We start from the raw sequence: 25,280 nt of genomic DNA, 5'->3' as shown, positions 1-25,280 counted from the left end.
AGGATGCTTGTTTCATGCCCTTTCCTATGAAAGAGGCTCTCTTTCATAGGAAATAGGGCCTCTTTCCTACAAAAGATTAAACAAACATGTCTACGAGAAATATATTGTGGGACCCACATAATAAATGCAAAAATGTCAAAATGAGTTCATACCTCTCCCTTGGGAAAGCATTTTCCATCCAAAGTAGCCCTTTCAAAGGAAAGATGTTTTCCTTTAGGGCATGTTTCAAAGCAAGAAAGATGTAAGAAATGTGATACAACAACAACAACAACTACGCCTATCTCAAAATAATTGGGGTCGGCGATATGAACCAAAAAAGAAAATCATTATTGGTCTTCCACATGAATCCTTCTCCTCCAATCATTTCTATCCAATTCTATGTCCTCAGTGAGGTTCAAAGCATTCATATCCTTTTCTATCATCTCCATTCAAGTTTTCTTAGGCCTACCCTGACCTCTTTTAACTAATATATTTTTCCATTTCTCCATTATTCTAACTGGAGCATCATTAGGCTTTCGCCGAATATGTCCAAACCACCGTAAACGATTCTCTCTTATCTTATTTTCAATGGATGCAATGCCTGCCTTCTTACGTATCTCCTCGTTTCGAATCTTATCTTTTATTATATTTTCACACATCCATCTAAGCATACACATCTCAACTATACTCATTTTTTGAATATGATGTCTCTTGGTAGCTCAACATTTCGTACCATATAATAAAGCGGGCCTAATTATCGTCTTATAAAACTTTTTCTTCAATCGCAATGGCATTCTACGATCGCACGACACTCCAATTACACTTTTCCATTTCATTCACCTAACCTTTATCCTATGATTTACATCTTCATCAATTTCTCCATACTTTTGAATGATAGATCCCAAATATTTGAAACAGTCATCCACTGGTATTTCTTGCTCACCAAGCTTTACTGCACTCCCATCACTACTTCGTTGCTTACTAAACTGACATTCCATATATTTTGTCATACTCTTACTCAACTTAAAACCTCTTGCTTCCAATGTTTGTCTCCATAATTCTAACTTAGCATTAACCCCAACTCTAGACTCATCAATCAAAACAATATCATCAGCAAACAACATACACCACGACACATTTTCTTAAATTGATCTCGTAAGCTCATCCATCACTATAGCAAATAGGAAAGGGCTTAATGCAGATCCTTGATGTAACCCAACCGTTATAGGAAAATTGGTTGTCACCCCTCCACAAGTGCGGACATTGGTTACTACTCCTTCGTACATATCTTTAATTATACTAATGTACTTGAGAGAAACACCTTTTTTCATTATTGTCCACCAGAGAACATCTCTAGATACTCTATCGTATGCCTTCTCCAAATCAATAAAAATCATATGCAAATCTTTGTTCCTCTCTCTATATCTCTCAATAAGTTGTCTAAGAAGATGTATAGCTTTCATAGTTGATCTTCCAGGCATAAAACCAAATTGATTCTCCGATTTCATGACAACCTTCCTCAACCTATACTCAATCACCCTCTCCCAAAGTTTCATAGTATGACTTATGAGTTTTATACCACGATAGTTTGTGCAATCTTATATATCACCCTTATTCTTATATAGAGGCACCAAAGTACTCTTCCTCCACTCATTAGGCATCTTATTTGTCCGCCAAATCTTGTTAAAAGATTTTTCAACCATTCTAAATTTTTCTCACCCAAGCATTTCCAAGCCTCGATAGGTATACCATCTAGGCCAACTGCTCTTCTTGATTCCATTTCCAAGCCTCGAAATGGAGAAGTGTCCAAGATCCTGAGCATGACTTCAATTAAATAGCTTATCAAAATAATATTTCTATCTCTCCTTAATCTCCTCATCTTTGACTAAAACCCTTTGCATTTCATCTTTGATACATCTAACCATACCCAGATCCCTCGATTTCCTATTTCTCGTCTTTGCAAGCCTATAAATATCCTTCTCGCCCTCTTTGGTATCCAACTTGTCATAAACCTTCTTATATACCTTATCCCTCACGTTTCAAACTACTTTTTTAGCTTCCTTCTTAGCTATCATATACTTTTCCAAATTCTCATTATCACGACTCTTAGATTTCTATAACACTCTCTTTTAACCTTAATAGCTAATTTGACATCCTCGTTCCACCATGATGTATCCTTACCTAGCGGTGCACCGCCTTTAGACTCACTCAATACCTCCTTAGCCATCTTTCTCATGCCACCTGCTATCTTATTTCACATTGATTTTGAATCCTCCTCGAGACACCAATCAACTTCCTTAACTACCTGCTCTACAAACATTTATTGTTTAGCTCCTTTCAGTGCCCACCACTTAATTCTAGGATCTATCCTATGTCTATCCTTTTTGTGGCATTTTCTAATTCTAAGATCTAAAATTAAGACTCTATGTTGTGTAGCTACACTTTATCCTGGTATAACCTTACAATCGATGCAACAACCCCTATCTCTCTTTCTAAGTAGGAAAAAATCTATCTGACTCGTATTAACCCCACTTTTAAATGTTACTAGGTGAGACTCTCTCTTCCTAAACCAAGTGTTTGCTAAGATCATATCATAGGACAAACCAAAATCTAAAATCCTTTCTCCACTCTCGTTTCTTTCTCCTGTGCCATAGCCTCCATGGATACTCTCAAATCCATCCCTACTAATGCCTACATGTCCATTAAGGTCACCGTCGATGAAAAACTTTTCTCCATAAGATATCCCTTGTACTACTCCATCTAAATATTCTCAAAATTAACGCTTAATGGAATTATCTAAACCTACTTGAGGTGCATAACCACTAATAATATTAATAATATCCGTACCTAATACTAATTTAATAAGTAAAATCCTTTCGCTCTTCCTACGGACCTCAACTATATTATCTATAAACTCACGACTAATAACAATCCCTACTCCATTCCTATTCCTATTTATTCATGTATACCAAATCTTATATCCCTAAGGTTCTATCACTTTTGCTTTCTCACCTACCCATTTGGTCTCTTAAAATATTCATCTTTCTCCTACACATAACATCTACTAACTCTACCAACTTACCAGTTAAAGACCCTATGTTACAAGTGGCTAACCTAATTTTATGGTCTTGAACTATCTTCTTTATCCCCCACCCGTCCAACAAAGTGAGGGAACCCTTGCCTATTTGACACCACACCCAGGCGCCGGTGTGACGCGTCGCTTCTGGGCGATGACCTAGCAACCCTTGCCCATTTATCACTGCCTCCGGGCCTATAGAGTACAGCGTGTCGCTCAGTAAGGAACGCCCCAACGAAATTCTCATATTGGTTCATATTCATAGGGTGCGACTAAGTTTTTATGCTGGCTGTCACTGGCCTACTGCAACCCTCATCCTTTATCCAGGCTTGAGACCGGCAGTGTATAACTAAACAGTTATACACAGGCGGAGTTTTTATGTAAGAAATGTGATACAAAATGAAAAATTGGTACGATTTTTTCAACCCTTCCAAACGAGAGTTTTTCTAAAAAGTACACTTTTTGATAGGAAACATCAATGGTTCCTACCAAGAGAAAATTTATTTTTACACTCCCCACCACCCATCTCACCGTCACCACCACCCTCCGCTTTTTCATATTTTTCCACTCTGTTTTTCTCAGGCTACACAAACATGCGAAAAACTTTTTTTTGAAAAACTTCTCATATAAAAAAACTCTCATAGGCAATTTTTTTGTTTCCTATGAGAGTTTTTCTTAGGGTATGATTGGAAGTGAGAAAATTTCTCATAGGAAGATAAATGTTTGCCTATGATAAGTTTTGATATGATGATTTTTCTAAAATAAAAAATGTTTACTCATTTGTGTGCATGAGAAAAACTCTCTCGCGGTGGTGGATCCCTAAGGGAGACTCTCATCCTTCCTGGCCACGAATACCCGGCTGGTGTACCGAGAGGTTACCTGGCGGTGTACGCCATGCGGGAGTTTCGACAGTTCATGATCCCAACATCGTTCTTATGGGAGGCAATTCTAGTCACTGCTATCATGGGTAGAGGAGGAGTTCGGGTACGAACACGAGGGTCGCTTGATGCTCCCCTGCCAGGCGAAGGAGTCTGAGGATCTAGTGGTGCTCATCATTAGGAGGGAGGAGCAGAGTTCTGCTCGGAAGAAGGCCAGATTCAGGGGTTGTCGTGGTGGCCTCTGTAGGTGCTCCTCCCTTGTTCGCCTCCTCATCACTGCCTCTTCCTCCCAATTATGCAAGACCTCTCCTTGTTGTTCACATCAGCAGTTGGGTGGAGGAAAAGACGGGACAACGAAGAGGGAGTAGAGGATTCGGTTGGGGGGTGCGTGAGGTGACCTAGTGGGCTTAGAGGGATTGGGCGACGAAGAGGAGGGCGGAGATGAAGGAGTCACCAGCGGTGGTGGATGTGCAAAGGATGAGGAGGAGCTCATCGGGAGTGGTGATGAGATGGGTGGTGGTGGTGATGGCGAGATGGGTGGTGGGGAATGAACCTTACCATTTTCTCTTGATATGAAACATTCCTCCACATCTCCTAGATGAGTGTTTTCTATCAAAAAATGTACTTTTTAGAAGAAAAAAACTCTTCTAAAAAAACTCTCTTGTTTTAGAAGGGTCGAAAAAATGTACCGTTTTTTCATATTGTATACATCTTTCTCACTTCCAAACGTGCAAATTTTGCAGTAACAAAGGCTTGCCCACATGGTCTGGAGCTCTTGGATAGGGAGGTCTTCCCCAGTTTAGAGTTCGAATTCCCATGTGGGTGCCTCCTTCCACATGGTGAAGCAGGAGCTTTTCTGGAGAATAGAGGGTTGCACCCACAGACTTTTATGCAACTGAGACAGCGGCCAACCATAGGTATGGCAGGCTAAAATTATTGTGGTCAGGTCTTCGATCCTAGGTGCGGTTTAAGAAACGAAAAAATAAGGATGATCTGATCATTTTGTAATTGGCTAGGTCCAAGAACGGAAAGATGAGGAGAGAAACAACCTGATGTTATCTCATGATGTTTTATATGACTTTGCTACTTGTGTTGCACCAGTTAGTGCCCGATGTAACTGAGGGTAGTTCCAGACTTCCAGTTGGCCGTAGGAGTGCAAACAGATCGGGTATGAACCAGATCTGAATTGTAAGCAATAGATCCAGATCTGAATAAGATCTAATGGAGTTAGAGTTGGGTCCAGGAATTCTGTGGCAGTAACGGATTCGTGGAAAAGGTCAGAAAGAAGTTTTTTTGCACGCAAAAAGTACAAATGGATCAAATTTGATCCGTGTCTGCATGAATCTTTCCGAAATTTGGTATCTGACTCTGAAAAGGGTCCAATTGGTTGTATTCAAGTCCGATCTGATCACAAATTCTGATCTTGTTTAAGATCCCAATCCGAGGTTAAGGCATTGGATTCAAATAGGGGATTCAGCTCTACACGATCCATTTGCACCCTTACCTAGCTGCCTTTTTCTGGGAAGAATATCTGTATATGTTAAGGCATTGGATTCAAATAGGGGATTCATCTCTACACGATCCATTTGCACCCTTACCTAGCTGCCTTTTTCTGGGAAGAATATCTGTATATGTGCAGTTAGAAAACCTAAGAAAATATATGCACATATGAAAATACATAAAGAATAAAAAATGATAATTTCAACTATAAAATTATGATAGTTAAAGAAAGGTGATATTTTGAAATGCCATTTCTTTTGTGGTCTATCAAATATTATAAATTTCGTGATAAAAACATCATATTTTTTAAATGTCGCCAATATTTGTGGCTATAGTCCACAACCTTGTTGATTCAAACACGGGTCCAACTTTGAGCTGTTGGTATATGTCCGCATCCGGGTCTGACCTAGCACGAGCATAACCCAACTCAAGTTCAAATATAAATAGTAGCAGTGAAACCCAATAAAATTATCTTAAGTGACTCTTGGATCATGTCTAGGTTTGGTATTTCAATTCAGATATCAATCTTTTACGACCCAAAATTTTAAAAAAAATGGTGCAGATCCGAGCTCCAAGATTCACACGCCTTTTTTGTGGGGGTCGTTTATGCATAGGTGAGATCCATATCATTGATGTGACAGTTGAGGTGGTTTCTCTACATATTGAAAAGTCAAAGGTCACATCTGCTAATCTGAAAGAGGAGAAACCTGACATATGTCACAACAAGAGTCAATAGGCAAGGTCTACATAGGGCCGTGAACTAGAAATCCAACATGGGACATCCCCTACTACAGAGGCTTCCTGAATCTTTTAGAAAATTAATTAATCATTAATTAACTAGAGTCTTAACTATTTAGAGATTTTAATTAATGTAGGAGTCTTGATAAAGATTGTTCGTTAGGAGCCTCACTCTTATTAAATTTTTTTTGTTCTTAGTACGATTCTTTGTGAAGTCACAATTGGTTTAGGATTAGACTCCAGGCCTGTACTCTATAAATAGAACTCTCCTCTTTTCAGGCATCCCTAACCCCATTGACATCTCTCTATTGTCTCTCTCCTCTCTCAATTCTTTCCTTCTCTCATCTCTCATCTCATATGTGGATCTGTGGATTTGGTCATTCACCTTTGTTAAGGTCCCAAGCCGTTCTTGTATTACTTAAGTGCAAAAGAGCACTTCCTTACCAGCGAAAGCTAATGATAGAGCCCTGTCAATCGTGGTTCTGCTTATCAGTCATCCTCTCAGCTTTGGCCAAGGTATTTATTTACTCCATGGACATCTCTTAGTCCCCCCTATCACAAGCCCTTGCCTTACCTAAAGTCGCCCAAGCCCCTAAGCCAAGATTGCAGTTGAAGAATCAATGCAGTCTCGTTTTGAAAATTGTTTTATCTTTTTAAAATTTTTGAGCATACCTTGACCACATCTAAATGTGTAGACCCCTTTAAGATCTTTATATGCTTGTTATATAATCCTTGAAATTGATCTCAACCTTAGCTAAGACCCTACCTACGTCCGGGACCTAAAACACCAAAACTACATCCCTCGATTAGACAAAATGCATAGTTTTTATCATTTGACATTACCAGACTTTCCAACAGCCCAATCCTCTCTAACCCCTAACACCTGTACCATACCTAAACATATGTCCATAGTCTGTCCCAAAACCTTAGGATCATATCCTTTTAGATTAATTAAGACTGAAACCAGTTCTCAAACCACCCACTGAAACCAAAACGATCCTACCATATTTAGCTAGATTGATCATTTAGCTTCTTGTACCTCTTAAAGGGGCCCAAAACCACAAACATGATCATCTCGCTTTCATAGAGTTCCAACTATAATTCTTATCTGTTGCTAGCCCAGAGCTCCCTTAAGGTACAAGTTTTAAGGTATTAAATTTGATTCTTGGAGAGGGTGTAACTAATTGGTATCAGAGCGAACAACATACCATGATGGGATTTCAACCCCTCTGTGATGATAAACTCAAAGAGATTTGTGGACATATTGAAAATGCTTGAGCAATTGCTAAGCGAACCCAAGTTGAGTTGTTTTGGCGAATGCAAGATAGTGTCGATAAAACCAGCTGCTTAGAGTGCATTGATAGGGTTCTAGAAGCCCTAGGGGATAAGTTGGATGCTATCCACAAGCGAAGGCATGTCATTGACCAGGGTGCCAACTTCAACAGTAGCCGAAGAGGACACCCGATCAAACTGTTTCTGGGGGGACACCACATAGGTTCGCTCGAGGCATGTGTAAGAAGCCTCATCTTGAAGTTTCTACTTTTGCTGGTGAGAATGTGCGTGAGTGGATCTTTAAACTCAAATACTTCTTTACCTGCCATAACATGCCCTTGGAAGCACATGTTGCTGATTCGGTCGCTTGCCTTTAAAGTGACACCCTTTGATGGTACAAGTGACTTTATGTTGTACATAGAAAGCCCACATGGGCTGATTTTGAGAATTGAATAATAGAGAGATTCAACATTTACGATAGTGGCCTTTGGAGGCTCCAATCCCTGCACGACAATTCAATGAAGTTGAATATCCCACGATTTGCCACCAATAATGATTCTTCTCTCAACAAGGGCATCACTAATGCCACAACAATACACTATGGACTAGGAGTATGTCCAAACAGGTTGACAACTCAACTAGCCTGCATCACATAGATGCAACTGTGATGAAAATAATAAAATTTTTTGTTGCACCATGCATGTGGAGGAGGACACCTCTATGCCCAACAGGGAAGTACCCTTGTGTATAGCAACAACCCATAGCACACAACCCACAAGGATCGACACACTCTCGGGTGTGCTGAGCACTTAAACCGAGTTACCCTTGGCTCAGCCTAACAAACAATCAAATGCAGTCTCCCGCCTTCTCCTATTGTAACTCTCAAACTTAGTTGTACGGAGTATTTTTTCGGACACATTAGGGCCACCAATCAAAGTGTGTGCAAGCACTCACATGCCTTTCGTCCGACATGATTTCATGAGCAACATGTTTTGGCCTAGAACAAAGGATGACCACGCTCAACAGGCCACCTTGGATTTGATTGGGCCACCGAGTTGCACTTACCTTGACTTTGTTGCAATATGTGCAACATATCAGAATGTGGTATTTGATCACAGAGGAGATCAACACCAAAACTGCACCCTACTTATTCAGAATAACACTCTCTTTTGATCATTCCATCTCATATGCCTCTCCAACACCTCAATCTAACCTCTTTGACCACAACACTTGTAGCATACTTAAACACACATTCTTGTACTGTCATAAAACCTCCAGATCAAAACCGCTTGAACCCAAAATGATCCTACCCGATTTGGTTGGATCGACCTTGTATCTTCCCGTATCTCCTAAGTCGTTACCATTAGAGACCTCCAGTTGTTACCACACCGCATCAATTAGGGTACTATACCCCAGAGATGTCTGCCACATGACTAAAAGGCCTGAAACCACAAGCACACTTATCTCACTTTAGTTGGGTTCAGTTAAAATACCGGTCTGTTGCCTGCTCGGAGCTCTCTTTTGGTCCATGTTTTGAGCCGTCAAATCCGGTTCTTAGGGAGGGTATAACACAATCTAATTCCAACATGTCATTTCTGATTATGGACCTCTAAACTAAGATCCAAACGTGCATCCATACTGGATTAGATTTGCTTAGTCAGATTAATTTTGGTTTCAGATCAGTATTTTATGTCAGATCTAATCCAGAATCAGATTAAAATCCAATCCAACTGCATTCTTTTACTTGTAAAGTGTTTGTTTTTAGTCCTTTACTCGTTTTTTTTTATGGATCCACTATTAGCACATATATTTCTTATCCTAATTCAACCGTGTATCTTTGGGAACCATTTGGCTTTTGAAACTCAGGATTGGACTCGAACCCTAGTACTACTGAACCGCATCCGATCTGTTTGCATCTCTTTGAGTTCGCATGCAAGTATGTCACAATGACACGTAGACAAAAGGACACTTGATGCAACTTCAACTCGCAACTTCAATTTTTTCCGAAAATAGGACATGGGGATGCATTTTTTTAATTTTCAATTATTTTAAAAAAATTCTTTGATATTTTAATGAATTATTTTAATTTTCAATTATTTAAAACAAATTTTTTGATATTTTAATGTAAAAATGCATATCTATGGAAATAATATTAAAATAATGACCATACGTGTCATGTTGCACCTATGCGTCCGAGCGTCTCGCTATGACACCGACACCACAATGGCAACTGGGCTGCCGCGTGGGATCCACACTTCCGGCGCCAACTATCATTGAAAGTTGAAACCGCATATCTACTTCGGTCCCCCAACGCTCCCTCTATTTGAAAAAGGGCACGCGGCCCTCACTTTCTTCTTCTTCCCTAATCCGAGCCCCTCCGCAGCCGCCTAGGGCAACTCTCTCTCTCTCTCTCTTCCCCGTTCCGACCCTCCCTCCCTACCTTCTTTCTGGCGCGCTCCGCAATGGCGCTCTGCTTTGAGGTCGGTCTCCCTCTTACTTCTATCTATTGATCCCTTCCCTTTCAAGAAGGCGGGAATTGTATATGTATATGCATTGGTTTCTCTTTGAAGGAATCTACGATTTTATTTTAACTTTTAGTGGAATCTGCGTTGGCTTTTTAGGTACTGGGAAGGTTCAATCGCGCTCGCGCTGCGCAACTGACTTTGCCTCATTTCGTGTGCCATACTCCGCTCTTTATGCCTGTTGGAACACAAGGTTATTGTTTGTTTGTGTGTGTGTGTGTGTGTGTGTGTGTGTGTGTGTGTGTGTGTGTTTGTCATTATTGCTCTGGTTTAGATGTATAATTCTTGTATTGTTACTGAGTTGCATAGAAGATTGGGTTGTATTGTTTTCGGACATCGTGGCGATTGTGATGTTTTATGGAAGTGACAATTTGGGTAAAGAAGTAAGCGGGAAGCGTGCACCGTCTACTCTTCGTTACTTGAAGGTTTCCATGGTTCAAAAGTATTTTAGGCTTTATTTGGGAGCCTTGAACTGGAGGTGTGTTGCGGTTTCAGCCAGTGGTCTCATGCTCTCTGCTGTTTGGGAGCGGTGGTGTTGCCAAAAAACAGTGCTCTGGGAATGGAGTCGGCAGCCCCTACGCCACATTTCAACCCCATTCACAAGAGGATGCTTTTGGCAACTCCATCCTCGACGCCACATTTTTGCCAATGCGTGGAAATGGTGTTTCTATCTCAATCCAAGGATCACAAACAGAGCCTTATTGGTGTTCTGAGGGCGGAGTGCATGAATGTGGATATATTTTTATTGCTATTGTGCATACTTGTGAATGATTCGGTTTTCAGGTCTTGTATACGTGTTCATTGCGAAATATACTTTGAAGATGCAGGTCGGTTGATTCGTGGTTTGCTTGAGTAGATTTAGTTCAGACCCAAAATAAATCATCCCATTTGGTTGACTCAGTTAAGTTTTACACGTGCGTAGGTTGACATGGAGTCTGCTCATTGATCATGTTTGCTGGGTCAAGCGAAAACACCGAGTAGTCAGAATGTTTATGCATGACAGAGTTGGGACAAGGCTTGTGAAAGATTGCTTTCATCAACACACACAAGAGAAGGAAGCAGGAGAAGTGGAAGGATAAGCCAGCTGACCTCTAGTATTCTCTTCAATAGGGTCGGCTGCTCTATATCTATAGTATTAGGGTTACACAGGGATTTGGTATTTTACCAAAATACCCTTCACAATACAACCCAAATAAAATACAAACATTACAAGGATATCCTTGTTCACCCCAAAGGGGTTTGACCTAGTGGGATGGGACCTAGGCCGCTAGGCAGGTGGTCTAGGTTCAAATCTCATGGGCGTCACCCCTTGCGGAAGCTAAAGCGTGGAGACTCCTAGTGGGCAAGGGGTAAGCCCATGGAGTTTTATGCTGCCAGGGCAACGACTGTAAGTACGGTAGGCAGAGCCTGCGCGACTTGGTCTCTCATCGTGGGGGTGGTTTCTCCTTGTAAAAAAAAAATCCAATGTGTTCTCTTAACAACCTCCCTCAAGTTGTAAATGTCCTTCTAATCATGGACAACTTGCCTTTGAGCTATGTCACATAGGTGCGGGTGCGGCGATGTGGCACTTTAAAAAAACTTGGGTGCGGGAGGGTATATATATATAATTTTAATAGTTAACAATAACACTAATGAAATAAAAAACAATTATCATAATATCATTAATTCATCATGCATGCAATAAATCAAATTAACAATCTACAATTCTATTCTTCGTAATAAAAACTAACACTACAATTAAATCAACCTAAATATATTATGAAAATAATCAAACAAGTAAAACAAAAAGAAGTAAATTATACAATATATTAATAAAAGAAGCAAACCATGTATAATTACATATCAAAAGTATATCCTATACAATGTATATGACGATGAGATAATAGATCCTAATAATTTTCTGCTTCATCATCAAATGCATCATAAGAAGGTAGATTACGCTCAGATAAGTCCATGTTTGTAATGTTGAAATCATGCTCTCCCTCTAAGTCACACTCTTCTGGGTTTATATCTCAAAATTTGGATGATCCTTGTCTGCACTACAAACTCAATTTGAAAATGTTAAATACTTGCATATTTAAATGAAGAAACTAAGAAATAGTCAAATAACTAAGAGAGCAATTAGTACCTGTATTCATCATTGGCTCGCGAAAGTAGGCGAAGATTAGAATGGACATAGACTAAATCCTCTGCACGCTTGCTGATGAGTTTGTTTATCTTCATGTTGTGGATTTGAGAATATGTGCTCCAATTTCTTTCACACCAAGATGAACTAGCAGGCTGGGATGACAATTTCAATACAAGACGTTCAAGAAAAGGTGTTTCTGATCCATATGTTGACCACCATGTGATATAATCTATATTTTCCTCTTCTCTCGCTATTAATGCCTGTCAATATAACCTCAAAGATGATTTTTTTTAAAACTCTTGTATGACTTGATTTAGAATATGTGATTCTCGATAAAGTCTTGCCATACACATATTTCTGTCTTGATAGCTCTGGGTTTAAATTTTGAGGGACACAACCAACACCACCTTCCTGTCACTTCTTTGCATAATATTTGAGATTGAGAAAATGTTCGATGCAATGTAAATGAGTTGTTCTTATCCTATATTCTGACTAAAATTGAATGAATATGATTAAAAAATTCTAAATCATCCAATGAAGTATTTTTTTCCTCATGCTTGAAAACTACAACTGGAATTTTTCAATCATATTATCTCATATTTCATAAACTTTGTGAAGCATGAGCTCATCCTTCTCAACTTCTCTCAATATTTTTCAAACATGTTGTGTAAACTCAATGAAGTATATGACTCTATCCAAAAACTCATCATCAATAATGAATTTCTTAATTTCTTGAGCCTTGACAACATCATCAACACGATAAAATGTCTAATTCTTATTAGTCACCATGTTAAACAAAGCATTCTTCACTTAATTCTTTTCACTATCACAATGATGGACACAAAACGCGTTTCAACAACCTTCAACAATTTTAGATTATAATGCTTATTAAACATGACATTAGCATGATGGTGGTTGACAACAAAATTTCTAATGTTTTTGACATGTTTTTCTAATTTTTCAATCTATGAACCTAAAGCTGGTGAAATTTTTTCTTTTTTGGGGTTGCAGATGCTCTTCAGGGCCAGATTCAAGGTGTGTGCTACACAGAGAGTCTAAAAAATATGAGGAGACTTACTTTTCAAACTTAATGCTGCACTTTTACAAACTGTAGCATTGTTTGTAATGATTTGCACTACTTTCCGATCACCCACTTCTTTTATTACTTCTATAAACAATTCTTTCAAATACTCAATATTTTTATATTGTCCAGATGCATCAACTACTTTCAAGAATACTGGGCCACTAGGCAAAAAAACAATGAAATTAATCAGTGGACGCCTTTGAATATCTGTCCACCCATCAGATATAATGAACTCCATTTTGTTTTCATGAAAATTTCTTAATCTATAGCAATCTTTCAATATTTTCTCTATCTTTTGCAAGAATTGTTGTTCATATTTTTTTTGAGCTTTGAGGTATATAGTAACTCAAGTTACAATTTGCCAGTGAAGTAACTAAATCCTTCAAATATGGATTTCTAGCTGCATTAAATGGAAGTGAATTAAAATAAAAATACCTTCCTACTTTTATATCCATCTCTTCCCTTTCATATGTTTTGAATGATGCTTGTATCGTTCTTCTTCCTCTAGCTCCTACATCCACTTTTCTTTTTTTTGAGCATCTTCTTGATGGTTTAATGGGCTTGCAAAGATGAGAGATAGGAAATCGAGGGATCTGGGTATGGTTAGATGTATAAAAAATGAAACGCAAAGGGTTTTAGTCAAAGATGAGGAGATTAGGAGAGATGGAAAGATTATTTTGATAAGCTATTTAATGAAAGTCATGCTCAGGATCTTGGAGACTTTTCAATTCCTTTTCATGAGATGAATCGTGACTTCATGCGCAAGATTCAAAAGAAAGAAATTGCAGAGACTTTGAAGAAAATGAAATCAAGAAGGGCAGTTGGCCCAGATGGTATACCTATCGAGGCTTGAAAATGCTTGGGAGAGAAAGGTTTAGAATGGTTGACAAATCTTTTTAACAAGATTTGACGGACAAATAAGATGCCTAATGAGTGGAGGAAGAGTACTTTGGTGCCTCTATATAAGAATAAGGGTGATATACAAGATTGCACAAACTATCGTGGTATAAAACTCATGAGTCATACTATGAAACTTTGGGAGAGGGTGATTGAGTCTAGGTTGAGGAAGATTGTCATGATATCGGAGAATCAATTTGGTTTTATGCCTGGAAGATCAACTATGAAAGCTATACATCTTCTTAGACAACTTATTGAGAGAAATAGAGAGAGGAACAAAGATTTGCATATGGTTTTTATTGATTTGGAGAAGGCTTACAATAGAGTACCTAGGGACGTTCTCTGGTGGACAATGATGAAGAAAGGTGTTTCTCTCAAGTACATTAGTATAATTATAGATATGTATGAAGGAGTAGTAACCAATGTCCGCACTTGTGGAGGGGTGACAACCAATTTTCCTATAACGGTTGGGTTACATCAAGGATCTGCTTTAAGCCCTTTCCTATTTGCTATAGTGATGGATGAACTTACGAGATCAATTCAAGAAAATGTGCCGTGGTGTATGTTGTTTGCTGATGATATTGTTTTGATTGATGAGTCTAGAGCTGGGGTTAATGCTAAGTTAGAATTATGGAGACAGACATTGGAAGCAAGAGGTTTTAAGTTGAGTAAGAGTAAGACAGAATACATGGAATGTCGATTTAGTAAGCAACGAAGTAGTGATGGGAGTGTAGTGAAGCTTGGTGAGCACGAAATACTGGTGGATGATTCTTTCACATATTTGTGATCTATCATTCAAAAGTATGGAGAAATTGATGGAGATGTAAATCATAGGATAAAGGTTGGGTGGATGAAATGGAAGAGTGCAACTGGAGTATTGTGCGATCGTAGAATGCCATTGCGGTTGAAGGAAAAGTTTTATAGGACGACTATTAGGCTCGCTTTACTATATAGTACGGAATGTTGAGCTACCAAGAGACATCATATTCAAAAAATGAGTGTAGCTGAGATGCGTATGCTGAGATGGATGTGTGGAAATACAATAAAAGATAAGATTCGGAACGAGGAGATACGTAAGAAGGTAGGCGTTGCACCCATTGAAAATAAGATGAGAGAGAATCGTTTACGGTGGTTTGGACATATTCGACGTAGGCCTAATGATGCTCCAGTTAGAAAGATGGAGAAATGGGAAAATATATTAGTTAAAAGAGGTCAGGGTAGGCCTAGGAAGACATGGATGGAGGTGATAAGAAAGGATATGAATGCTTTGAACCTCACCGAGGACATGACATTGGATAGAAATGAATGGAGGAGAAGGATTCATGTGGAAGACCCATAATGATTTTCTTTGTTGGTTCATATCGCTGACCCCAATTGTTTTGGGATGAAGGCGTAGTTGTTGTTGTTGTTGCTTCTTGATGGTTTAAAAAGGATACACTAATTGCACAAGAATTACTCATTGTCTTCCTCTTCTCATATTCATTTTGTATTTTCTTGTATTGTCTTCGCATTGCCTCATGAACTCTTTTGCATCCTGAAATGCCATGTCCTGATGTCTTCAACAAATGAGCCTTAACTCTTGTGTAAGACCCAACATAATCTCTCTCATAAAGCTTGCATCAAAATCTCTTATTTTCACCACCTCCTCCAGCTTTTTCAAGTTTATCTTCATGTGCCCATAGTGACCCCCCATCATCACATGTTGCAGCTAACAAACTTGAATCAATACTTCCACTACCACTACCAACAAAACTTACATATGCGAATGAGGATGACTTAGTCCTTTTCCTTTAGCTGTCATTTTTGTTGTTAAAACAAAAAAAATATTATATTAAAATAAAATTCATATAAGAAGGGCTGGGTTCAACAACCCAGGGTGCTGGGAGTCGAACCCAACCTAACAGGGTTGGGTTCAATCGAGTCAATCACGACGGCTAGCCGGGTCGGGGCAAGGAGAACCGAGCTGGGCTCGGTGCTAGCCGAGCTCAGCTCAGCTGTGCCTGATAGAGCATGCAAAGGGAGGGCTGGTAGGGTCAGAGCAAGGAGAACCAAGTTGGGCTCAGTGCTAGCCGAGCTCAGCTTGGCTATGCCTGACAGAGCAGGCAAAGGGAGGGCTGATAAGGTCCGACCGAGTTGTCTCCACCCCGAGTTAGACTCGGTGCACCTGAGCCGACTCAGTTCGGCCCGACTGGAGACAACAGGAGTAGATGCTGCTGCTGGTCGAGCACAACAAGGGTGGCTCGACAGTCAGGCAGAGCCGTGTTCGGTCCCAAACCGAGACAGGATCGAGCTGGCTTGGTCCACCGACAAGTGTAGGGGAAAGGGGAGAAGGGCGGAGCAGGGCTCGAGTTCGAGAAGACTGGAACCCGAGGCCAGTCGAGAGAGCCACCACATTACAACATGCCTCAGGACAAAGAGGAGGAGGTTGGGGAGAGAGAGATACACAAAGGGGAGAGAGAGAGGTATGCAGAGAGAGAGAGAGAGAGAGAGGTGGGGCAGGGGTTTAGCTGAGAAGAGCGAGAGAGACAGGGGGAGAGAGAGATCGAAGGTGACATACCTACAGTTGCCGCGCCGAAGTTATTAGAGGAGATGGGTTGGGTTGGAGACAACTCAGAGGAGAGGGGAGGCGTCGGAGGGGGGGGGATTATGCCCTAATCCCCTGCCCTGCCCCCATTTCATCAAATTTTAAGTCTAGATTTGGACTGTTATAACCCTGGGTGTGTTGACTGCACCCAATGTCGGTTTGACCGCACCCGCACCTGAGTCGCATCACGTTGACGTGGGTGCGACACCCTGTGAATCCCTATGACATAGCCTTTGAGGAACCAAAACACTGTTTAGTGAGCCCTTTTGTAAAGACGTATGCAACTTGATTTCGCTAACCTATAAATTGAGCATCTATTTCTTGATCTTCTATCTTTTCCTTGGTTAAGTGTTGATCTATTTGAATATGCTTTGTTTTTCCATGATAAACAAGATTTAATGAAATTTTAATAGTGCTCTGGTTATCACAATATATGATAGATTGACCAATCCTCTGGTTCAACACAAAAAGTAAATGTCTTATCCAAGTTACCTCTCTTGCCAAAGATGCCATAGATCTGTACTCTGCTTCTGTTTTCGACCTTGTCACAGTTCTCTGCTTTTTACTACAAGATATCAAATAAAAAAAACAAACAAACACAGTAACCCAATATCGACCTTCTCATGTATGGATCTCCTTCCCAATTTGCATCATTGAAGCCAACGATAATCAAAGGACTATTGTGTCTTTTGTCGTACTTCAACACATCATTTAGCATTCCTTTGAGATATCTTAGAATGTGTTTCACGACTTCCATATGCCCTTCTTTTGGAGCATGCATAACCTGCGATACCTAGTTAACTGCATATGATACATCAACATTACATTATTCAACAATATGGTGTCTTGTAAGATATGTGATGCCGCAACTTGCCCTTTTGACTGTTAGCTATCAGTTCTGACTTTAACTTTTAGTTTATAGTTCATAGTTTTACTTCATCGTTGTACTGTTTTAATATTCTATCATAGTTTATATGAAATGTAAGATAGCGTTGTTAGAATTGGCCTGAGCCTATTTCCAAGAAGGGAGTTGATGATGAAGAGAAGGGCCTGCGGCTGTCACGATTTCCAATCGTGAAATCGTGACCTAAAAACATATATTTATACTTGTTATATTACAGTATGGATCGAGTCTGATGTAAGATCCAGACCCGAAATACATAAAACATAAAAATGTACACATGAAAATACAAACATCTTTTTACCTCCCCTCAAGTTGATCATGGGTTTGAACCATGAGCAACTTGCTTTTAAGCATCCAAAAGTGATCCTTTGTCAAGCTTTTTGTGAATATGTCTACAACTTGATTTTCGGTGTTAACAAATTCGGGTTCAACCTCCTTTTCTTCAACTTTCTGCTGCACAAAATGTTGATCTATCTCAATGTGCTTAGCTCGACTGTGATGCACCTGATTGAATGACATGTTGATGGCACTTCCATTGTCACACAACAGGATAGTCCGTGAAATCAACTCTCCCACTTCGGTTAGTAGATGTCTGACCTATGTGACTTCAACAGCAGCAACAACCATGGATCTGTACTCTGCCTCTGTGCTTGATCTAGCGATGGCTTTCTGTTTTCTGCTACTCTAGGATACTAAGTTTTTGCCAATGAATACACAATGTCCTGAAATAGACCTTCGTTCATCTGGATCCCCTGCCCAATCTGCATCACAATAGACAATAAACTCACATGCATCCTTACCAGACGATTTCTGAGAATATATCAGCCCATCTCCAACTGTTCCTTTTAAGTATCTGAGTATCCTCTTAACAACCTCCATGTGTCCAGGACGTGGCTCGTGCATGAATTGAGCCACCTAATTGACTGAATAAACGATGTCAGGTCGAGTGAATGTGAGATACTGTAACATCCCTATTAGACTTCGTTACCTGGTAGGGGCCTCATACAAGTCTCTATCGTGAGCACTTAATTTTAGGTGAAGGACACTTGGAGTTCCCAGAGGTTTACAATCCTTCATGCCTACTTTGCTTAGAACATCCATTGTGTACTTGTGTTGAGTGAGAGTAAGCCATCTGTCCACCTATCAACTTCTACCCCAAGAAAATAACGTAGGGTACCAAGATCTTTCATCTTAAACCTCTAACCTAGCAGGCTTTTTACCTTTTCAGTGTGATCTTCAGAATTTCCTGTGATAACAATATCATCTACATAGCTTAGTAATAAAGTGATCACATTTTCTCTTCCAAATATAAATAATGAGTGATCCAATAGGGAGTGAGAGAATCCATGCTTCTGGATCTCAAGAGAGAAGCTATCAAACCAAGAGCGAGATGCTTGCTTTAGGCTATAGATAGCCTTTTTTAATCTGCACACGTGTTTTGCAATTTTGCTCATAATATCCCTCGGTTGTTCCATGTAAACTTCCTCCTTCAAATCCCCATGCAAGAATGCATTTTTTACCAGCTGGCTTAACGTCCATCCATGCTCAACAACTAAGGAAAGAATAATTCGAATTGTCCCCATTCTGACAATTTGGACTAAAGGTCTCATCGTAGTCTTGTCTCGCTTCTTGCGTGAACCCTTTTGCCACGAGCCTCGCCTTGTATCGTTCAATAGTTACATCTGGTTTATATTTTATTTTGTAAACCCACTTGCATCCTACCACATTCCTGTCACATGGTCTAGGGACAATTTCCCAAGTTCCACATTCGTACAGGGCTTGCATTTCATCATTCATAGCTTCTACCCATTTCTTAGAGGTAGCCGCCTGATAGTACATGATAGGTTCATCTTCTTTGTTAAGGGCAGTCAGAAAGAACTGAAAGTCCATGAAGAAGTTGTTATAGCTGACCCACCTATCAATAGGGTGCCGCATGCAATTAGATCTCCTGGCCTTAAGTGTATGTGAGGAAGTAGATTCTTCCATTGGTGCATGATCTAAGAGGCTTGAAGTCCCTCTCCTTTGCCGAGTATAGGAGATGCCTTGGACCAACGTCGGTGCTTAAACACCATTCTGGGATCCCGGTGCATCAAATATTTTTGGCCTGTCTTCTTCCTGTTGCATGCAGTCCGTTGAACACCCTTCACTTGAACCAACAAAGAGTTCTGAACTCAGCCAAGGATAATAGAATTCAACTGTGGAGGATGACTTATTAGCGATGTTAGTTTTATGATCAAAATTCAGCTCGTCAAACACGACATTTCTCGAGGTCTTGATACGTCTGCTAGTGGGGTTATAACACCTGTATCCTTTATAGTCGTCTGCATATCGCACAAACCTGCATTTCTGAGCTTTGTCCTGAAACATGTTTTTTAGAGATTAATCAACGTGCACGTAACAAACACATCCAAAGACACATAAATCATGATAATTAGGATAGACTCCAAAAAGACAATGATAAGGATATTTATTTTCCAACACAACCATAGGTAGTCTATTTATCACACATACGGCATAATGAAAAGCTTTCGTCCACAGGGAAATGGGGAGATTGCTGTCATGCATCATACTCATCGCACTTTCAATGTTGTGTCTATGTTTCCGTTCAACAATCCTATTTTGTTGTGGTGTGTGTGAACATGACACCCTTCTTCTTATTCCATTATTTTGAAGAAAAGAAATAAAATCACTCGATGTGAACTCCCCCCCATCAGACTGGAAAAATTGAATGGACTCAGAAAATTGGTTTTTAACTAAGGAGAGAAAATTTTGAAACAGAGGGGAAACTTTTGATTTATTTTTCATGAAGAATATCCAGGTGTATCGAGAGCAGCTATCAACAAAAATTAAGTAGTATATGCTTCCAGAACCAGAGGTAACAGGAGCAGGCCCCCACACATGAGAACACATTATCTCAAAATGCCTTAAAGCTCTTTTATTAACAGAATGAAAAGGTAGTACATGACTGTTGCATGAAAGACAACTAGGACACTTTTGAATTCTCTCTTCCATATTGAGACTATCTTTGGGAATGAGATTATTAGAAGCAAGTTTCTTAATAAAATGACTTCCACAATGTGCTAACCGATTGTGCCATAGAAAAGACTTATTACATCCATAGATACTAAGAACATTTTCATGAGAAAAATAACATGACTCTAATGAAGACTTCGAATCAACGTGAGTAGGACAGGCCAAATGACACAGATCTTCTTGAAATATGTATATATTGCCTTGTCTTTTTCCTTCGGCGAATGTTTTTCTCATGCGAAGGTCTTTGACCTGCATAGAGAAGGGAGTGAATTTGACTGAAGCATGATTATTATCAATAAGTTTATAAACAAAGACAATATTTTTCTTGATATTGGGAGCATGGAGGACATTAGAAAGTTTAAGAGAAGAATGTGACATGGGAATGATAGACTTTCCAACTTGAGAAACAGGGTGGTAAGACCCATCTCCAATGATGATTTTACTTTCCCAAAATAAGGAATATGTTTGAGAAGTTTACCTGCGTCACCAATCACATGGGCTGCTGCGCCAGAGTCAACATACCAAGTCCCTTGGTCATTTTGCTCCAGACTTAATTATGCCAAGGCAGATATCAACAACTCTCTAATTTCTCTGATGTCCTTGGTGCTGCTAGGTTCCTTCTTGGGTTTTGTCTGTGGTGACTTTACTTTATTTTGAGGATTGTACCAACAATTCGCCTTGATATGTCCCATTTTGTTGCAGAGAAAACAAGTTGAGATGGGTCTTTGTCCCTGAACATTGGGTGGTAAATTAGGAGTAGGAATCTATCCACGCCCCCGGTCCATTTCTTCCTTGTTCTCCTCGTCCCGTCCTCGACCATAAGTCACTCCAGTGGCAAAAACCTCTTGTGAGGTTGTGCGAGCATGGGATTCCTTAGAAAAACCCTTCAAAGTCATCTCATGTTGAATTAATTTAGCCCGCAACTCATCAAAAGTGGGAAGAGCAGTCCAGCACAATAATGAAGTGATGATCATATTATACTCAAACCCCAATCCGCTCAGAGTTTGTTGCATAATATCACTATCACTCACTACACATCCTATAATTGCAAGTTGATCATTGATGGTCTTTATCTTGTTTAAATATTCCATGATGGTCATGGAATCTTTTCTCAGCAACTGAAATTCTCTCTTGAGAAATATCATCTTTGCCCGTGAAACCTGAATGCGTCTGAACCAATTTCTCCCAAAGCTGAATAGCAGTACAATTGTCAGGGATTGCAATGAGAACCTCTTGGGACAATGTAGAGGTAATATATGCAACCACCGACTAATCCTTCCTTTCCCAGTTGCGATAATGTGTTTTTTTGACCTATATAGTTGAGGTTGCCCTTTTATCATCTTTCTCTTCTTGCGCAATAAATTCTGGCAAGACTGGAGCGGTTCCATCCAATGACCCAAGAGACCTTGACTCCTTACAAAGGGAATGATTAAATGCACAATCCAACGCTGGATCTTTTTTTTTTTTTGGAAGAAACCAAAATTAATGCAGGAAGGAATCCCCTGTTCAATCTGAAGATGTTTTCAGATCAGACACAGGTAGACAAAATAACAACAAAGAGCAGAAAAATTTTCAGTAGTTTAGACGTTGATTTCAGATTTGACGCATAGAGTTTCAGATCAGAATATTATTTCAGAATCATCAACGTCAACAGTAACCGACTACTTCAGATCTGACACAGATTTACAGGAAGATCTGAATATTTCAGAAAAACATGCAGAAATCGAGAATACGAGTTTTGAAGGGTTGAATACTTCAGATCTGAATATTCCAGAAAAGATGCTGAAACCGAGTATTTAGAAATCGTGAATACAAGTTTTGAATGACGGAATACTTCAGATCTGACGCAGATTTACGATCAGATCTGAGTGTTCCAGAACGGATACTGAAATTGAAGTTCAAGAAATCGTGATTGTTAAAATTTTCAGGAAAGAAAACAGTAAGAAGAGACAGACTGATTCTAATGCAGATCTGCGAAACGAAAAGGGACACAGAGTAAGAAGGCAAAAGAAGAAGATAGAAAGAAGAAAAACCTCTTGATTGGAAGCGGGTCTATCTCTTAGGTCAGACCTTTTGGAAGCGACTTCAAAGCCCTATATGGATCTTGACTCTGATACCATGTTAGAATTCGCCAGAGCCTATTTGCAAGAAGGGAGTTGATGAAGAAGAGAAGGGGCTGCGGATGTCACGATTTCCAATCGTGAAATCGTGACCTAAAAACATATATTTATACTTGTTATATTACAGTATGGATCGGGTCTGATGTAAGATCCAGACCCGAAATACATAAAACGTAAAAAAGTTTCACGTGAAAATACAAACATCTTTTCAAGCGTAAACTGGCTAATTCAACTGGTAGATCACCTGGATTAAGATGAGTTGCTAAGATATCTATTCCAGATTTCTCGTGTTCATGTTGCTGATTTCTCTTTTTAAGTGTATTGTTTGATTTGGTAATTATTGATTTCTAGGGTTTTAGACATACTCTGCTATTTTATAATTTGCTATACCTTGATGGTGGCTATGGTTGTTATTACTGGTTTGTCATCTATCATCCCTGGTTTGTTATCTATTACCATCCATCTATTTCAAGGCATAGATTTTCTATTTTCCACTGGCCTACCTTGTCTAATTTGTTATGGAGTTATATTAAATGCGTGCCTTGTTTTCTGCTATTTTGGGTTTTTGATGATGCTGTGATTGTTGTTTGGTTTTGCTTGTTTATGTTATCTCCTATCAAAACTCTTGAGGTTATCTTTTAAGCTTAAGGGGTCTTTTTATCCACTTCCAGGTGTTCTTCCTATTTATATTGTTCAAGTGTCTTCGAATGCTAGTCATAATTTGATGTAATATACTTGACTGGCATCATGCTTTTAATTGTTTCTTGTTTTCTGGGTTCTTCAATCTATGATGTTTTCCCCGGCAGGATACTAATAACAATTCTTATTCATTATAGCACATGATTGTTATTGCTATTTAAGAAGGTTCTAGATTTGGTTGTTCCAGTATGTTGAAAAAACTTTGTTTTCAGGTACCATTAAAGGTTTGACAAGCAGCCAACTAGAAGATATTGGTTGCCAAATAATTCTTGGGAACACGTACCATTTGGCACTTCGTCCAGGTGCTGACCTGATTGATGAAATGGATGGTCTTCACAAATTTATGAACTGGCCAAGGGCACTGCTTACTGATTCTGGTGGTTTTCAGATGGTAAACAATATTGTGCTTTTTAGTATATTTGGTGAAATTCACAACTATTAAGCTTTCCGTACTTTTCTAGTCTATATTTTTATCTTGCACATTCTGCTACCTGTTTTCTCTTGATGAATTTTTGAACTTGGCTGAATATGGTTATGCAACAGACATTGAGCTTGGTTTATAATTATTGCTCTTGCAGATAAGCTTACAACCATTATCACCTAATACCTATGCTCTAGATTGCAGCTCATGGGTCACCCGCTCATAGATTCTGGCATGCTAGTTTAGGATCATTTGAACTTAAACGGACTTTGGTATGCTGGTAATTAGGATCCCATTTCGTTGGTTGCAGCCCAAAGCAGAGATTCTTATTACTATGACTACAAACTATGTTTTAGTAATGATGTCATCTATGTCACATGGGTGCGGGTGCGACACGGGTGCGGCGCAATTCCAAAAAATTTGGACACGGGGACTCGGCTATATATATATATTAAAAAATATATATTATAAATATATATATTTTAAATATTATAATTATTTATAATATACTGCCAAAATAATCTGCGAGCAGAGGGTGCAGGGAGGGGGGCCGAGCCCCTCCCCTGCGAGCAGAGGGTGCAAAGTTCGCAGGGAGGGGGGCCGAGCCCCTCCCCTGCGAACCGAGGGTGCAGGGAGGGGGGCCGAGCCCCTCCCCTGCGAGCAGAGGGTGCAGGGAGGGGCCGAGCCCCTCCCCTGCGAGCCGAGGGTGCAGGGAGGGGGGCCGAGCCCCTCTTCTGCTTGCAAAGGGTGCAGGGAGGGGGGCCGAGCCCCTCCTCTGTGTGAGAAATCAGATGTGGGAGTCACCTTACTATCGTAGCAAGAGATAGAGAGAGAGGTAAGAGGGAAGAGAGAAAAAAAAATGTTGGGCGGCAATGATGTCTTCTCCCCTTTCCATTGATATTTATATGTTGTACGAGTGGTACAATACAGTACAATAGTACAACACAGTACAGTATGCTGTACAATACAGTACAATACAGTACAGTAGTACAATACAGTACAGTATGCTGTACAAGTGGTACAATACAGTACAGAAATATATTCATTTACATATACATATTTAACAGCCTCCCTCAAGTTGAGGATGATCTTCAATCATGCTCAACTTGCCCTTAAGTAACCAAAATTGATGACTAACCAATCCTTTGGTGAAGATGTCTGCTACTTGGTCTTCTGATCTGACATACGAAGCCTCAATTTCTTCTGTTTCAATCTTTTGTCTAACAAAATGCTGATCAATCTCAATGTGTTTCGTGCGACAATGATGAATAGGGTTAAAAGAAATATTAATGGCACTTTGATTATCACATAAAAGCAGAGAGGAAGAGATAGGTTCATTCAACTCTTGAAGAAGATGCCGTACCCAAGTGACATCAGCTGTCCCTGCTGCCATTGCCCTGTACTCTGCCTCAGTGCTGGATTTAGCAATGGCCTTTTGTTTCTTA

General features: G+C 39.7%; 1 protein-coding gene across 1 annotated transcript in view; it reads left to right on the top strand.

The window, feature by feature from the left end:
• The first annotated feature begins 9,842 nt into the window (after nt 1-9,842).
• Nucleotides 9,843-25,280, top strand: part of LOC149846759 (uncharacterized) — a 41,282-nt gene continuing 25,844 nt past the window's right edge. Inside the window, exons 1-3 of the mRNA XM_089998140.1 lie at nt 9,843-9,923; nt 10,065-10,158; nt 23,627-23,805. Coding sequence (XP_089854266.1) covers nt 9,906-9,923; nt 10,065-10,158; nt 23,627-23,805 — 291 coding nt within the window. The 5' untranslated portion in view covers nt 9,843-9,905. The remainder of the gene's footprint in view (nt 9,924-10,064; nt 10,159-23,626; nt 23,806-25,280) is intronic.

The sequence above is a fragment of the Nuphar pumila genome, chromosome 2, assembly GCF_984573655.1.
Source record: "Nuphar pumila chromosome 2, dmNupPumi1.hap1.1, whole genome shotgun sequence".
NCBI classification, from domain to species: Eukaryota; Viridiplantae; Streptophyta; class Magnoliopsida; order Nymphaeales; family Nymphaeaceae; genus Nuphar; species Nuphar pumila.
Note: the sequence above shows the minus strand (reverse complement) of the source record. Positions and strands in the feature narration are given on the sequence as shown.